At 39.8% G+C, this 18,882-nt stretch overlaps 1 protein-coding gene across 4 annotated transcripts in view; it reads right to left on the bottom strand.

The window, feature by feature from the left end:
• The window catches only part of PDE1B (phosphodiesterase 1B), a 382,256-nt gene that overhangs the window by 8,215 nt on the left and 355,159 nt on the right, over window positions 1–18,882 (bottom strand). For all 4 annotated transcript variants that reach the window (XM_040425861.1, XM_040425860.1, XM_040425863.1 and 1 more), the window contains 3 exons: window positions 17,550–17,670; window positions 544–625; window positions 291–414 (listed from right to left, as the gene is read on the bottom strand). In XM_040425861.1, the coding sequence (XP_040281795.1) occupies window positions 291–414; window positions 544–625; window positions 17,550–17,670 (327 nt within the window). The remainder of the gene's footprint in view (window positions 1–290; window positions 415–543; window positions 626–17,549; window positions 17,671–18,882) is intronic.

The following is an 18,882-nucleotide window of genomic DNA, read 5'->3' as shown; positions in this document are numbered from 1 at the left end:
GTACACACATACAGCTCTGCTACACACATACAGTTCTGTTACACCCATACAGTTTTGCTACACCCATACAGCTCTGCTACACACATATACACACATACGGTACAACACTACTACACACATATTCTTTAATAAAAACTCATATTTCCCTGCACTAGTTCTGGTTGTATAGTTCTTCTGTCCTGGCTCCTCCCATCGATGACAAAGAGGTTACTCTGCTATTTAAAAAGTGAAATTCCCATTAGTAATTCAAGTTAATTTTGCATTTCTTAAGTGATTGGAACTTCACACACCTGGACTGATTGACTGGAGCTGCTGGCTTGGTTTTGCTTCCTTCTTCTACTAATGGAAGAACAATCTTCTCAGCCACATCAGTCAGCACTGAAAATGTTGGGTCAACAATAAATTCAATGAATCCTGTAAGAGAAGAGATCAGTTATTGCAACAATACAGTAAAAGAAGTCATAAGACCATGTCAGTGTTCACAGGATGGTGATCTCAAGAACCAGAGACTTTTCTGTGTAGACATAACGAGAGCTGAATTACCTATCTGGGACTGAGCTACCAATGTGGCCTTGCGGTCACAAAGTGGGGAGAATGGCAGCCCCATTTCCGCTTCTTTGTCACCCTACAAGAAAACAAATACAAATCATGACTATATAGTAGGCAATGGACAGTATTGGTGAGGGTGTTCTAACAAATAGTCTTAGGATACAGCACACTCCTTGGGACAATGCCGTACAAGGTAGAAAATAAGACCATCTTATGTGAAAAACATACATGCAGAACATGTAACAGGAACCAGATAATATATATAGAATACAGTTGGCAGAAAGACATAAGTATATAAGATGGGAAGGAGCACTTGCAGTAGCGCCGTGGCCTTCTCTCAGCTTTCCCCAGGCCAGTGACGTCAGATTCATCGGTCACGCGGCCTAGGTGCAGCTCAGCCCAACTGAAGTGAATGGGGCTGAGTACGATTCCAAGCACAGTTGCTATAGATTGTACGCTATACAATCTGCCCACAGGAGCACTGGTGCCTTCTCAAACAGCTGATCTGTGGAGGTCCTGGGTGTTGGGCCCCCATCGATAAGATAGGTGATTACTATAAAAATCTCGGAAAACACTTTTAAGGTAGTTCCGTGACCCACAACATAACAGTGGGGCCCATGTCTTCCTCACTCTTCACAAGCATAGAGCATATATAGACCACCATGGTACTACCCTTCTATCCCTATAGGTTCAATACAATCTGGCATCTGCTTGGGTTTTCCTGGTGCTAATACTAGCCCTGGCTACCCATGTGCCCTCATGAAAAGAAGCATGTGACACAGCATTTGTTCTGTTCAAGTACAGTATATTAGAAGGATTTTGCTAAGGGTTCTTTCACACTAAGGATTGCAACATCATTCTTTTACAGCAGTGAGTGAGGAACCCCTGTGTCAACCAAACAGTTTGACTTTGGGCTAAACCTAAGGGCATTATTCTGACAGCCCCCTGATATTCGCCTTTTAACCCCTGCACAGTGATCTGGACTCCACTGTAGGGAAGCCACCAGACTGCTACCTGTTGGAGTAGTCCTGGTGTGGTTGACAGTTGATCCACCGGAGTCAGAGACACTGGAGCAAAGCATGAAGGGATCAAAGTGCGAGGTCAAAAACAGGCCGATGTCAGGGCAGGCAGAGTTCATGTGTGTATGTGATACAGGTGCGAGGTCAGGGTTGGCAACATAGGATCATTACAGTAAACAGGCACAAGTCAGGTCAGGCAGTGGAGGGTCAAAGTGCAGAGGTCGGTACACGGACAGACAACAGCAACAAACATATTACTATGGAACTAGCAACATAGGAACCTAATTGCTCAGGCAGTCAGTGAGTTAACGGTGTGGTTCTTGGTAACTGATTATTGCCATGGTTATGAACCGCTGCTTGTGTTGGTGTGTCTCCTCGTCCAGTTTTCAGTGGTTCCTATCTCTGGTCATGTTTCTGGCAGCATTCCTTTTGTGTACTGGATGTGTGCTGGTTGGGGAATTTTTGCTGGCATCGGTCTGGAGTGGGAACCGTGTCTGAGATGGACGCTGTGTTCGGTATGGTTTCTCCTGACTGTTTGTTGGCTGGCTGCCAGGGGCCTAGTTGGTGGTCCTGGCGTGCTGGCGGCAATTTTTAGAGACATGCTGACACCGATCTTCAGTTCTTTTTTTTTTTAACCATACATAAACAACACCAAACATATGCAAGGGTAGTGAAGGGTGGGTGACACCGGGAAAATGATGTTCCACAAGGTGGCCCTCAAACACTGGGCAGATGGCAGAGGCCGGGCAGGAGCACAGCTCCAGCACAAAGCAAGGCTGGAAGAAAACTGACCCTAGCCAACAGGCCACAGGCAATATAAACCTAGTGGCCACACCCAGGACACGCCTAAATCCCCACAAGCTAGATAATTAACCCCCCCGGCACCAGACAGGGAGGGCCCCAGGAAAAAAGAGGAGGCACCTACATGCTGCAACCACAAAACGTTGCCGCTGGCAACAGCATGCGCGGCAACCGTGTCACGGCGCACATCAAAGGCCGTAACAATAACAGCACATCATTTACAGCAGAAACTGATTAGCAATTGTAAACAGCCTAGCAGCTGCACACAGAGGAGGGTTAACCCTAGCAGTACTGCATATTGAGATGAGGTTCAATGAAGAATTCTCCGAATAGACACACAGGACACCAGCACCAGAGGCTGCTGCCAGAGCCCTGGAACTGCAACATACACAGGGTGAACAGAACGGCATCTGTGCCCACGAGCAGCGCGGCTGTCTGCACAAACTCCCAACATAACTAAATAATGGATGGACTGGCACTCAAACATAGGTGACTCACATGGATACACGTAGATTTATTATGGTATTAAAAACTATGTATAAAACAGCAGGATTGTGCAGCTAAAATATAACTATAATATTAAAAACAAAAAGATAGAACCATACAAACACGCATGGATGTACCCAAATATAGAAAGGTATGTGAACCACAAAGTCACTACACATATGTTCCGTGTTTTCACAAAAGTCCCATGTATAGGTATTTCTGTAAATCCAGTTGTAGAAAGGTCATATGTAACCCAGGATATTATAGTGAGATCAGTTGTACACAGTAGAGACAGCAGGGTCATTGCTGTGATCTGTACGTTGCTGTGTCACATTACATTAGATAGTTAGCTTATATACAGTACAGACCAAAAGTTTGGACACACCTTCTCATTCAAAGAGTTTTCTTTATTTTCATGACTATGAAAATTGTAGATTCACACTGAAGGCATCAAAATTACGAATTAACACATGTGGAATTATATACATAACAAACAAGTGTGAAACAACTGAAAATATGTCATATTCTAGGTTCTTCAAAGTAGCCACCTTTTGCTTTGATTACTGCTTTGCACACTCTTGGCATTCTCTTGATGAGCTTCAAGAGGTAGTCCCCTGAAATGGTTTTCACTTCACAGGTGTGCCCTGTCAGGTTTAATAAGTGGTATTTCTTGCATTATAAATGGGGTTGGGACCATCAGTGGCGTTGAGGAGAAGTCAGGTGGATACACAGCTGATAGTCCTAGTGAATAGACTGTTAGAATTTGTATTATGGCAAGAAAAAAGCAGCTAAGTAAAGAAAAACGAGTGGCCATCATTACTTTAGGAAATGAAGGCCAGTCAGTCAGCCGAAAAATTGGGAAAACTTTGAAAGTAAGGGCTATTTGACCATGAAGGAGAGTGATGGGGTGCTGCGCCAGATGATCTGGCCTCCACAGTCACCGGACCTGAACCCAATCGAGATGGTTTGGGGTGAGCTGGACCGCAGAGTGAAGGCAAAAGGGCCAACAAGTGCTAAGCATCTCTGGGAACTCCTTCAAGACTGTTGGAAGACCATTTCAGGGGACTACCTCTTGAAGCTCATCAAGAGAATGCCAAGAGTGTGCAAAGCAGTAATCAAAGAAAAAGGTGGCTACTTTGAAGAACCTAGAATATGACATATTTTCAGTTGTTTCACACTTGTTTGTTATGTATATAATTCCACATGTGTTAATTCATAGTTTTGATGCCTTCATAGTCATGAAAATAAAGAAAGCTCTTTGAATGAGAAGGTGTGTCCAAACTTTTGGTCTGTACTGTATATACTACAGATAGTGGGAGATCAGTGTAGGTTAGATCGTGATATAGTGTAGCTAATGCAGGGTGTTAGGTAGTGTGATAGGTTCTGCTGTCCATACATACATGCTACAGACGTAGTGCTGTCATGTCACAAGTTCACAACAATACTTAGTGCACCAATCAGTAATATGAAGTCAGACCTGCTAAAATGTGAAGTTGCACGTATTGCGACAAAATATGCGCATCATTAATTGCCAATTTGCGCAATCGCGAATATATTTGAGCACTCTATCTGCATATAAAGCTATTGTAATGTTCTGCGGTGCCAACCATTTTCTCCAGTCTCAGGAAACTTCTAGCAGCTTGAAAAATGTAGCAAAAGTGACCCACGCCTCCGTTGTGCACGCCATACGCGCATATTACATTGCCGATTTTTGCAATCAAGAAAATAATGGCGAATTCTCAAATTTATGATGAATATTCGCCACAAATATTCGTGAAATCGAATATTGCCCCTGCCGCTCATCACTAAACATAACACATACTATGTGCTATCATCTAACTACAGATATTTCCTTTAGCAATATATAAAGTATATTATTAGTAAATGCACTCAACACTGTATAGACTTCATCAGGAACACATGGTAAATGTTAATCGGGTGGTCCAGTGGGGAAGCATTTTTTTTATTACAGTGGGATATAAAAATGAATTACAGAGGCGTTACCTCACTGATCCCCCACCACTCATATTCCAGTGCTTACCAAGTGTCAGTTGGTCATTCCTCCCTGGTCTCGAGACACAGGAAATCACTGGGTGGGATGGGTCACTACTACGGCCAGTGACTGGCTAGGCAGGTATTTCCTGTGTGTTAACATAGGACCACAAATGATATGTGTGTAGTGTTACTGCTGTATGCCTATGGGGGACAACAGTTCCAACACTACAGTATATTCCCAGATCTGGACTGCAATATATGAAGAAGAGATAGTTTTCTTGACAGTCAGATGTTTGTCTACTGTATAGGAAATCTTTACGGTGGCTCATGTACACTGAATAATTTATAGGTGTTTTCTGGGGTTTTACACTAATGACCTATCCTCAGGATAGGTTATCAGCATGTGATTGGTGGGGTGCTACTCCCAGCATCTCTGGTGAGTGCCACGGCCTCCTCACAGCATACCAAGCACAGTGCTGTCCATTGGATAGCAGATGTGCTTGACATCACAGATCAGCTCAGACATTCACCTAAAAGGGACTTAGCTGTGTCTAGGCTATATGACCAGTGAACATGACATTGGTGGCCGAGGAAGAGGCACTCACTGAAGCGCTGCATACTCTTCAAACTGTTGATCGGTGAGGGTGCTGGGAATCTGACCCCACAGATCATATTCTGATAACCTATCCTAAGGATAAATCATCAGAATAAAACTATCTGAAAGAAAACCGCTTTAAACTGTTACATAGTTACATAGGTAATACGGTTGAAAAAAGACATAAGTCTATCAAGTTCAACCAAGGGATAGGTGGGAACGCGAATCCCAGAAGGAAGAGGTTGTCTCTGTAAAAACATTGTAGCGTGTTACAAGAATATGCCTCCTTGGGGGAGTAGCCATTGAGAATGTAGCCAATCTCTAAAACAAAGGAGTAGTGATGCTAGTAAAGCTTTGGGCTATTTTGTCTCCAATTGGTTCTGCTTGACGATTTTGGGAAGTTGTATTGTTGGTCGAATATAGTTGATTATCAACCATGAGTTCTCCTTAAAAAGCTAAGAAAGCTGATGGTGCCACATCATTGTTGGAAATGTTGTTCCTTGTTGGCCTACAGCAGTAACACTACAAATATATCATTTCTAGTCCTATGTGGATGCACAGGAAATGCTTGCTCAGCCAATCACAAGCTGCACTGGTGACCCATCTAGCCAGCAATTGACTGAGCTTGCATTTCCTGTTTGTCAAGATGGACCAGGAAGCAGAGACCAACAGGGACCTGGTCAGCATTAAAACAGCAACGTATTTTTGAGGCTTATTTATTTATTTTTATAAATTAAAACAGGAGTGACTAGGGTTCAGAGAGGTGACTAATACTATTACTTTTTAAAAACTCATTGTGAGCCAAAAAAATAGCTCATCAATGTCTAGAAATCAGACTTTGACTTTAAAGTGGCGGTTTCAATGTGAGTAATAGCTGCTACTTTTTTTTTTGCCAGAAATAAATACTACATTGCTGGCATGCTGAATACATCTCAGACAACCAGGAATGGATTTTTAGAACGAAAGCTTATTCTTATTAATCAAATGTGGTTAATTGTTTTATTTTTTAGAATTTACAAAGGAGTAATGAAGGCTTCATTTGGCAGCTTGAAGAGAACAGTTTGTGTGTTTATGACTTATTAAGCATTAGCTGTGAAATGACACTGACACATTTTGTTCTCTGCAATTGCTACTGTTTCAGATTTATATTTTTAATTTAAAATTAAAATCCCTGAACAGAAGTTTAATATGTGGTAATAATGATAGCAAGGTTCTCAATGTGTATGTTATTAGGCTCATAAAGTAAATTGATGTATTGTAATTATTTCTAAGGTTACACAATTTGTTGAAAGAAACCAATTAGAATAACACAAAACCAGGTCTACATTTTAAATCCAACTGCTGTTCGAAAGCAATTTACAAATGAATTGTTATTTGAAGACAGATTCACCTACAATACAAAAAGATAGGAAAACTTTCATCTGCACAGAACACAGATGGCAAGCAAAAGCACCAAGCAAAATGTGACAACGTTCTGTTGCAAATTGAAAAGTATGTATACGTAGAAAAAGAGATGTGGCTATGAGAAGCCAAAGAAATACCCCCGTTCATTAAAGATGTAACCACAAATTATTGCTGTAAATGTACAGCAACCATGAAGTGAGATGACACAGGAAACGTACATGAATTGCTAATGAATGATTTGTACCGGCATGAATAAAAACCTTCAGTAGATCATATTAAAATTCCAACATTTGACTCATCAACACAGTTTCCACTTAAACAGGAAACATTGGAAATAGTGGTGGTGAATCCAATGTTGGAGTTTTAATATGAACTGATAAAGGAGAAGTTTTTATTCATGCCGAACAAATCATTCATTGGATATACAGGTGCATTGAAGCAGAGCTTTGTCCGTGCATGGACTGACGACCGCGCCTGGAGTCTATGATCTTGGACTTGCCTTTGTTTCTTTGATTACATGAATGGCGCCTTGATGGGTAATATTGTTTGGACACATGCAAGAATCTGCAACACCCATATGTGATATGCTCACCTTAGAGAGTCACACTACATAAGGCCTCTTTCACACGGCCGTATGGCTTTTTCAGTATTTTGCGGTCCGCAAAAAACGGATACACAAAAAATACGGATGATGTCCGTGTGCATTCCGTTTTTTGCGGAACGGAACACCTGGTCCCTGATAGAACAGTACTACCCTTGTCCATTATGCGGACAATAATAGGACATGTTCTATCTTTGAATGGAACGGAAAAACGGAAATACGGAAACGAAAGGCAAACGGAGTACCTTCTATTTTTTTTGCGGATCCATTGAAATGAATGGTTCTGTATACGGTCCGTATACGAAACACAAAAAACGGAACACAAAAAAAACGTTTGTGTGCAAGAGGCCTGAGTCGAATAAATGTACAGTAATAGCTGGTGCACCTGAATGTCAATACCAGAGCAATATTGGTTCCTAGAATCGGTAATACACCTATAAACAAGGCCAATCTGTTATGGGAGTCACAACTTAATCAAAATTGTGAATACTGGGAACTGCTATAAGTTTTTCAATGTAAACTTTTCCTCACTGAACTAGGGTCTTCTTCAGGCATAACAGCCATAAGAAGACCCCGATACTGGGCTAAAACCTGTAGCATTGAAACTGTAGTTAATAAAACTTCATATTCCTACTATATATAAACTGCTGAAGACTTCCTGGAACCCATGTGTAACGGCACCCCGGGCATAAAAGGGGGTAAAAGCCGTTTAAGAGATATTCCCTTTCCAGATGCAAAGGCAGCTACTAAAGACACCAATCTCCCGAACTGGAAACCACATGAATGCTGCATACAGCCGAATAAGAAAAACCATATGAAAGGTTTACACTCCTAGCAGTCGAACTGGAACAGCATACAATAAATCCCCCCCAAGAACGAGACAAGGCGTCGTGTTGAGTGTCAAGCAGTGGTCAGCCAGAGCTGTGTGTTTATTGTTCTTATATACACATTCTTACACATTAGTACCACCCACAGGGTTTTGTAAAACAACCAGTAACCCCGTACAATACACTCAGACATTCCCACACAAAATCCTCCCTTCTGCCTGTGATACAATTACCTTACACAATGGGTTAATGTAATTATCACAGGCAGGAGAATGCACAGTTTTACACAAAGTCTTCTGTCCTGGAGACAATTGGGAAGTAATCCAATTTATCTCCAAGGGCAGAGGCAAAACTCCATTAGCCACATGGTAGCAAAAGACAATAAGAGACATAAAAATATTTAACTGTGTAGCTATTGCATAAAACATAGACATTTAACATATCCCCAGATAGCTCAGGTCTGAGCGCATATTATTAGGTGAATGGCACTCAGACTAAATGAATACAGTAGAGTCTTTCACATAGTCTTTCATTATCCGAATGGGCTCCATGGCATAGCTATCTGAGGTATTACTGTGCAAATACGGCAAGTACCAAATGACCCGGCTTTCATGTCTTTGCAGGGGAAAATCAAGTGTTTCAACATGGGGCCATAGTCTAAAGGGAGCAGGCGGGCAACCAGGCTTCTCCAATGCAATGTGGCGAGATTGGTCTCGTCACACCATATGATATGTCCCCAGTGCCATTTTCAAGGTGCACCAGCACAACATTTGTTGGACACAATCAGTCCATTATATGGTTGGGTTTAGACAGTACAACTCAATAAGATGAGCTGATCAAAAATTGGAAAAAGTTAGAAAAAAGGTACAGACTCTAATAAGTTGGTATAAGAATGAGAAGGGTATCTAAAATGCTTACCAAGGTATGTCAAATTTGGTTTAATTTGTGCCATTTTGCAGACTAAATTCCAGTAGGGGTTGTGTCCCTTCAGCAAGTGGCATTTATCATATAGGCAATGTTAATACAAGGCACCTACTAATGTATTATCCATATTGCTTCCTTTGCTGGATAGACTCATTTTTCCATCACATTATACACTGTTCATTTCCATGGTTACGACCACCCTGTAATCCATCAGTGGTAGCCATGCTTGCCTCTGTGGTGGACGGGACTGTGGTAGCTCACATAGGCTGATACTTTTATATAGTATGCAAGCACAGCCATCACTGCTGGATTGCACAGTGGTCATAACCATGGAAACGAGCCAGTGTATAATGTGTTGTATTAACCTTCTGTACATAATAAATGCTATTTGCTGAAGTGACAAAACCCCTTTAATGGGGTTATCCGAGAAATGATAATGATCATTAGTGGTGAGCGAAGTTATGAAAACTTTGATTTGGCTGCTTTGCCAAGAAATTCACTTTGTGACGAATTACTACATTATGAAGCACATTTATTTATAAATAGTGAGTGCACTGACGGGGAATGGCGATTGCCATGGGGTTAAAAAATAATAATAATAATACTCACCTTATCTCTTTAGGCGCAAAGAGGCCGCCATGGCTATCTTGATTGAAGATCCCACGTGAAATCTTGTGCAGTGCCTAATGACATCATCATGCTGTCCGGTATGGTAACGTCATACATCACAGCGCACAAGATTTTGCACAGAATCTTCAATCAAGATGGCCACGGTGGCCTCTTCGCGCTCAAATGGGATTTTCCGGGAAAATTAATTAGTTAACCACAAAGCAAGAGAAAACTCAAGCTTTGCAGCAAATCGAATTTTCCCAGAAATTTTGATTGAAGTCGACTTCTGATGCTTCGACTTGCTCAACCCTTGTAATCATTATAACATTTGCAGGAGTCCGAGTCCCAGCACCCCAGATGATCAGCTGTTTCAAGGAGCCACTGCACTCACCGGAGGTCTGGTGAGCAATGCAAGCTCCCGGCAGCGTTCCAAGGAAAGTGCGGTAGATCTCATAGTGGCAGTGCTTGGTATTACAGTTCAGCCCCATTGACTTGAATGGAGCTGAGCTGCAGCTAGGCCATGTGACCGATGTACAGTCATGTCACTGGCCTAGGAAGAGGTTGCAAAGCTCCTAATAGGTGATCGGTGTGGGTCGAAGGTGTTACACCCCCGCAGATCTGGTACTTATGACTAGTTTTGAAGGAATGAAAGTTAACAAAGTGGAATTCTATCCGAATTTCAGGAAAAATTTAATTTGCCACAAATCTGAATTTCTTGGCACTTTGTGGTAACAAATCAATTTTTCCTGAAATGGCGGTTAAAAAAATGATGACGTCACTGCGACTGCCCAGCGTGATGATGTGGTGACACACAACATCTGAGGGGTTAAATAACGGGGGGCGCAATCGCATCATTGCACCCGCTCCTTACAATGGAATGTGATTTGTTATGAAGTAATTTGTAACTAATAAAATTTCTTGTTGAAGTTCGGCAGAGCAGCCGAATCGAATTTTTGAAAACTTTGCTACTTTGATACTGACAGCCAGGCCCCTGCTGTATCCACCAGGTTCAGTGAAAACACTGATGCCGGTGGATTAACCTCTTGTATGCCGCGGTCACCCTGACCATGGTATACAGTGGGTTAGCGACAGCTTGCACATCCCCATCGGGTCCCCGTGCTGTGGTGACAGGGACCCGATGGTTGCTACGGCAGCCCCGATGCCTGGCACAGGTATCGGGATTGCCAGCTACGGAAGCGCAAGAGATCCAGCCCCAGGGCTAGGTCTCCTAGGCCAGGGATGGGCAAACTGCGTATTGTGCTGTATTGACACATGGATCAGACCCTGAAATATTAGTGGGGAAAAAATGAAAAATAATAAAAGTGAAATAAATTTGTTTTTAACAATAAAATTTTTTTAAGTTTCAATGAAAAAAAAGTCCCTTTCCCATAAAAAGAGACATATAAAATTGTAAAAAATAGAAAAAAAAACACACATATTAGGTATCACCGCGTCTATAACAACCTGCTCTGTAAAACTATCCCATGATCCACCCCATCCGGTCAACACCGTAAAAAAAACTGTGCTAAAAGAAGCTATTTTTTGTCACCTTTAATCACAAAAAAGTGTAATACCAAGCGATCAAAAAGTCATATGTACCCAAATACAATACCAATAAAACCGTCATCTCATACTGCAAAAAGTCCTTACATAAGACAATCGGCCAAAAATAAAAAATATATGGCTTTCAGAAAATGGAGACATAAAACTTATTTTTTTTCAAAAATGCTTTTATTGTTTAAAACCAAAATATATTTAAAAAATAGTGTATCGATGAGTCTTAAGGTGGCTCTACCTCCAAGTGGATGGTACCGGTGCTCGTATCGTGACTTACTGCCCTCACAGTCACCAAAAATTAAATAGCAGAAAATTATGATTGGATAGGCACTCGGACATCTGGAGTAATGCAGAAAAAGATAGGGTTTTATTCACAAGAATAATAAAAATAAATCACAGCAGTAAGAACAATTAAAATACAAAAGATACAAAAAATAAAAATAATAGATAAAATATTGCAATAATTACACTCAATGGTATATATTGAGATGGAATTCAATACAATGGTACAGGTAGTCCATAAAATAGTTATTGAGTACAAACACTCTGATTGGAGGTATCTTAATCCATTATTGCACTTTGATCCACTGGATGTTCAATATAATGGAGTGAAGCAAACAGTTCATATGGCACTTTAGTCCACTAAGTATTCCATAAACTATCGGGATTAATAATTCATATGAACAATTCTCCAATCGATAAAACACTAGCTTTCTTTCTCGAATATGTAGACTTTAGATAATCGAGTCAGTGTAGCAGTATGCGTATATTCGATTTGTGTATATTTGTAATCACACGATTTAATTTCAGAGGTACTCACTGTTCAGTTGGTTCTCTACGGGGTATTTGTGTATAAAGCGTAACCACACTAAACATCAGTGTGGGTCTTTTCGCTTGTCCCCATTTCCAGCCTTTCTTATTGAGTATCACCTCTAGTTCAGTGTGAACAATTTTTCGATCAACATTCGGCGTACCTCGTGTTGTCGACTCCTCCTTCGATTAGTCACGTGGTGAGAGTCGACCAACTGAGAGTCATTTTTTCCCTGCTTGCCGGCTAAGCAGGGATTTCAAATTGTGGATGTTGAATCAGCTGATTAAATGTTGTTTTCGTATCTTTTTCTCCAGCGCATACTAAGTATAGATATCCGGAAGCCAAAGTTCCTCCCAGATGCGCTTCGAAGTCTTGTGAATTATCTGACTTCTTCCTCAGTGATAACTTGGCTTCTAAATGACACGTCCTTTTATACCTCACTTCCTATATTCCATTAGTAATTGCAAAACAAGGCATTGAAATTTTTTAGGATTTTCCCCCATAAATGTATTTGTTCCATCTCTCACCCTATTATTTCGCATTGCATTATTCTTCACATTAAAACAAATAACACCCATCACAAATGAATATTATAAGAACATAATACAGTCAAGCTAAAAATGATAAAATAAACAGAAAAAATCGCATGCGCTTTATATGCGTTTTCTGTGCGATATTTCCGCATCCATTGCGTTTTTTATATAAAAGCTGCTAGATTCCCCCATTGTATAACTTGGATAAAGGAATATTCGCTAGCTCGTTTATGAGCTAGTATAATTGAGGTTGAAGTTCTATTATCCATTATATCTTCCTCTCATTATCAGATCTAGGTGCATAATGTAATTTATATGGTTCCTAAACTATTATATTGCAATATTCATATCAATAGGTCCCAAAGTTAAAAAATGCAGATAAAATAAAATTGATAAAAGACCCACTATTGGGATGTGACTATAAATAGGATCCAAAAATTCTCTAAAATACCCAGAACATTTAGAATCTTCTAAATCTTTTAGGTAGAGGATTAGTAGATAGTCACGTAGGTAATCTAGACGATGTAACCCTTATGCTGTTTCTTTGGATTTATTTCATTCATCCATATTTGGAACAGACAGACAGAACACTCACATAATCACAGAATGGATCACCAAGAATCACTATATCCACACAACAAGACACAGTACAAAACACAGAGACCACACTACAGGGTAACCCATCAGGAAGAAAGAGGAAGAAGATACGATGGGGAGGGGGGAGTAGAATAAGATAAAAATTTATGATGATATGGTTCCAAATATGGTAGTAAATTTAAGTAAGATTACACTAACGGTTAGTCAGACAAAATTGTTGAATAAGGGCTTGAAATTTGCCCCAACCACGAAATTAAACCACTTTGACACATATAGGTATAGAAAGGTTTGTGAGGAAACTCTGTCTAAAAAAGTATTTTTTGAAAAATCCGATAATAACCGAATTTCCAATAGTTGATGCACAGATGTATGAACACACAGATTTGAAAAAGAAATCCAAAAAATATCCAACACAGGAATTAAGTCAGGAAATCATTACATTTCGCAAATACGTATAACATGATCTGAGATCATTGAAAATGAATAGGATAAGAAATAATCTCAATAAATAAGAAATAAAAGCAATGAAAGAATTACAGACAGAAGCAAATATAGTAATAAGGCCAGCCGATAAAGGCGGGGCTATTGTGATCTGGGATGTAGAAGAATACAATAAGGAATGCTTTAATCAATTAGAAGACAGTACTACGTATGCTAGACTAGAAAGTGATCCAACTGCAAGATACTATAAGGAATTGCAAAATTTATGTGAAAAAGGTTTAGCTCAAAAGATTTTATCGAAACAGGAACATGATTTTATTTGTGATAGCCAACAGCGACTACCAGTTTTCTATTGTTTGCCGAAGTTGCACAAAAACCCAATATGTCCGCCTGGATGACCAATAGTATCGGGGATAGGTTTGATTACGTCCAACCTATTCCAATATATTGATAGACTACTGCAACCAACGGTAGAAAATATGACTACGTACATTAGAGACACAACTCAAATTATTAAAATTCTGGAGGAACTAAAATTTGATTCGGGGTGGACAATAGGGACTCTGGACATCCAATCTCTATATACTATAATTGATCACGGACAGGGTATTGAAGCTATGAGGGACCAGCTGACAAAAGAAAGACGATTAAAAATGGAACAATTTAATTTTTTGGAAGATGGAGTGAGGTTCATATTGTCGCACAAATTTTTTATTTCGAATCAAATTACTATGTGCAGCATCGCGGTACCGCCATGGGCACCAGGTTCGCCCCCAGTTATGCCAATTTATTTATGGCCCAATGGGAATCTAATTACATCAATCCCAAGCTAGGGACGGACCTGCTGCTGTGGTACAGGTACATAGACGATGTTACTTTTATTTGGAAGAAAGATGCTGAGTCGCTTAACCATTTTTTAGAAGATTTAAATAGAAATTATAGGAATATACGATTCTCCTCAAACTTATATAATGGAGGCATTGAGTTTTTGGACTTGAATGTAATTATAGAGGGAGAAAGCTTAATATGTAATACTTTCCATAAAGAAGTAGCAAAAAATGGATTCATATTCTATAACAGCTATCATTTGCCAAGATGGTTATTGAACATTCCATACGGCCAATTTAGACGAATTAAACGTAATTGTACGACAAATGAGAAATTTGAGGAGGAGGCATTAAAAATGCAAGAACAATTTTTAGAAAAAAAGTACCCACCTAGTTTGGTAAATGCAGCACTTGATAAAGTATGTAAATTAGAAAGACAATCCTTTTTTGAGAAACCTATCAGTGGACAAACTATGGAAGAAGAAGTACTTAGAATAATTTTACCCTATAGTGTCCAACATCGTAAAGTACAGCAAATAATAAAAAGACACTGGCACTACTTACAAAAAGATAAACAAATAGGACCTATGATCCCAGCAACTCCACAAATTAGTTACAAAAAAGCAGTGAATTTGGGATTGAAGATAGCTCCCTCAATTAAAAAGAAACAATCAACTAAAATCTCGGTACACAAAATGTTGGGTATAAGTGGATTTTATAGATGTGGAGCCTGTATGGGTTGTAGATTGACCACTTTTGAGAAAAAAAACACTGAAGTAACGTTACCTGCAAGTTCCCACAAATTAAAAATTAGGGACTATCTCACTTGCAATACTGTGAGTGTGATATACGTTATAAAATGTCCATGCGGGAAATTGTATGTAGGAAGGACCAAGAGAATGTTTAAGAAAAGAATTGCAGAGCATTTAAATAAGATCAAAAAGGGCTATATCAACCACCCATTATCGAGACACTTCAAGAAACATCATAACCAACAAACAAAGGGGTTAAGCTTTGCAGCCATAGAAAAGGTAAAGATGGACTGGAGAGGCGGTGAGCGCCGGTGACCATATTGAAAAGATGTCCCGTATAGAATCTAGACGAATCTTTGAAATGAATACCCTTATCCCGCAGGGTTTAAATGCCGAAATAGAATTATTCAGGTTCCTTTAGAGGTAATTGGGATGAGTGCTTTCCGCTGACGCGGGGTAGGATGGTATAGTTTACGTACGTCTGAAATCGCCTTAGCGGTCAGCACTCACCCCTCTCTCTACAAATATGGATGAATGAAATAAATCCAAAGAAACAGCATAAGGGTTACATCGTCTAGATTACCTATGTGACTATCTACTAATCCACTACCTAAAAGATTTTGAAGATTCTAAATGTTCTGGGTATTTTAGAGAATTTTTGGATCCCATTTATAGTCACATCCCAATAGTGGGTCTTTTATCTATTTTATTTTATCTGCATTTTTTAACTTTGGGACCTATTGATATGAATATTGCAATATAATAGTTTAGGAACCATATAAATTACATTATGCACCTGGATCTGATAATGAGAGGAAGATATAATGGATAATAGAACTTCAACCTCAATTATACTAAACGAGCTAGTGAATATTCCTTTATCCAAGTTATACAATGGGGGAATCTAGCAGATTTTATATAAAAAACCCAATGGATGCGGAAAAATTGCACAGAAAACGCATATAAAACGCATGCGATTTTTTCTGTTTATTTTATCATTTTTAGCTTGACTGTATTATGTTCTTATAATATTCATTTGTGATGGGTGTTATTTGTTTTAATGTGAAGAATAATGCAATGCGAAATAATAGGGTGAGAGGTGGAACAAACACATTTATGGGGGAAAATCCTAAAAAATTCCAATGCCTTGTTTTGCGATTACTAATGGAATATAGGAAGTGAGGTATAAAAGGACGTCTCATTTAGAAGCCAAGTTACCACTGAGGAAGAAGTCAGATAATTCACAAGACTTCGAAACGCATCTGGGAGGAACTTTGGCTTCCGGATATCAATACTTAGTATGCGCTGGAGAAAAAGATACGAAAACAACATTTAATCAGCTGATTCAACATCCACAATTTGAAATCCCCGCTTAGCCGGCAAGCAGGGAAAAAATGACTCTCAGTTGGTCGACTCTCATCACGTGACTAATCGAAGGAGGAGTCGACAACACGAGGGACGCCGAATGTTGATCGAAAAATTGTTCACACTGAACTAGAGGTGATACTCAATAAGAAAGGCTGGAAATGGGGACAAGCGAAAAGACCCACACTGATGTTTAGTGTGGGTACGCTTTATACATAAATACCTCGTAGAGAACCAACTGAACAGTGAGTACCTCTGAAATTACATAGTGTGATAATGAATATACACAAAACGAATTTACGCATACTGCTACACTGACTCGATTATCTAAAGTCTACATATTGAAAATTCGAGAAAGAAAGCTAGTGTTTTATCGATTGGAGAATTGTTCATATGAATTATTAATCCCGATAGTTTATGGAATACTTAGTGGACTAAAGTGCCATATGAACTGTTTGCTTCACTCCATTATATTGAACATCCAGTGGATCAAAGTGCAATAATGGATTAAGATACCTCCAATCAGAGTGTTTGTACTCAATAACTATTTTATGGACTACCTGTACAATTGTATTGAATTCCATCTCAATATATACCATTGAGTGTAATTATTGCAATATTTTATCTATTATTTTTATTTTTTGTATCTTTTGTATTTTAATTGTTCTTACTGCTGTGATATTTTTTTTGGTTTCAAAAACGCTTTATTGTTTAAAGGGGATGTAAGACATTAAAGGGATTTTCTGGTACTTTATTACTGATGGCTTATCCTCAGGACTATCTTGTTTTCATTACAAATTGTCCATCAGTGAGCAATGCTTACAAGTGAAATAACTGAATACACTTCTGCAGTTACCTGTCTGAAGAACTCCTCCATCAGGGCTTTGGTCCACCTTGCATGCACTTTCCACTGCTTGGTGGGGTGGCTGATATCCGCTGCATGAAGTAGTAGGGAGAGTGCCTTTGCTTTGTCAATGCTGCGAATACACGCCAAGAAGAGCTGTATGTATATCATATCAAGGTATTACAGACAACAGGACAACTGAATTTGAGCCTCAATTATTAGCTACGCATCCGATGGCTGCCCTTTAGTCACAGCTGAGCAGTCTGAAGACTGGCTGCACATCTGTCACCTCTACTGAGGAAACCTTCAGCGGTTTCCTTCCTTGTCTGGGGCTATTCAGGTTTTTACATTATTAAACATTTTATTTTTATATCAAACCTGGAGGAGTCATGAAATATAGATTTTTCACTATAAAGTTGAAAATGTATATTAACACTTTATGGCTTTGGAGACGAGATTCCGAACAAACATTTTACAGAGCACCACTGTGGCTATAAAATGACTCAATATTACAGTAAAAATCTACATAAACTAGGCAATAAATGGGTAATCTGGGTCTGCAAAATTGGTGGCCTATTCTTAGGATAGACCATGAATATCAGGTCTAGTTCCAGGCCCCCCATCGATCAGCTCCCCTTCATTGTTTCCCAGGCACAGCTCCAATAGTGATGGACAACTTTTTGCTGACTCAATGGGGGAGATATATGAAGACTGGCGTATCTATCCACCAGTTCTGATCTCCGTGCGCTGGCGTGAGATGCACCTAATTTGTTAAGAGGCGCATTTCTGCCCTTCCGTGCGCCAGAAACTGAAGTCTATTCCAGCTACAGGCTGGTGTAGACTTCAGCTATAACTTTTGCCACTTTCTGGCGAAAGTTATAGTAAATGGAGTGGGTGGCGTGAAACCCCGTCCGTTCTTCTAAGCCCCATCCCTTTTCTCGCCACTTCAGAAAAGTCTCAAATTATGGTGCACATATGGCGTGTTCCATAATGTACAACTTTTTCACGCCACAATGGTGGCATAATTAGCTTAATAAATGTCCCTCACTATGTTGCTGGAGGCCCACCCGTGCACCAGATTACTGCTTCCTGCTGCCTCAGGTGTAACTTTACTTCTCACAGCTCCAAGTGGCTGAGTTTGGTACTGCAGCTCAGCCTTATATACTTGAAGGGGGCTGCAAGGTACTGCAAAAGCAGGCACAGCCAATACCAAAAATATGAAGGTGTGCTTGGCTGATTCACAGGGGTCCGAGCCGTTGTTTATCACCAATCATGTGGTCCACCTCTATATTCACTTCTATGGGGATGATGTAGACAGCGCTCCATCAGTAACATACAGAGCGGG

The sequence above is a fragment of the Bufo bufo genome, chromosome 3 (assembly GCF_905171765.1).
Source record: "Bufo bufo chromosome 3, aBufBuf1.1, whole genome shotgun sequence".
Lineage (NCBI taxonomy): Eukaryota > Metazoa > Chordata > Amphibia > Anura > Bufonidae > Bufo > Bufo bufo.
This window is presented reverse-complemented; position numbering and strand designations above follow the sequence as displayed.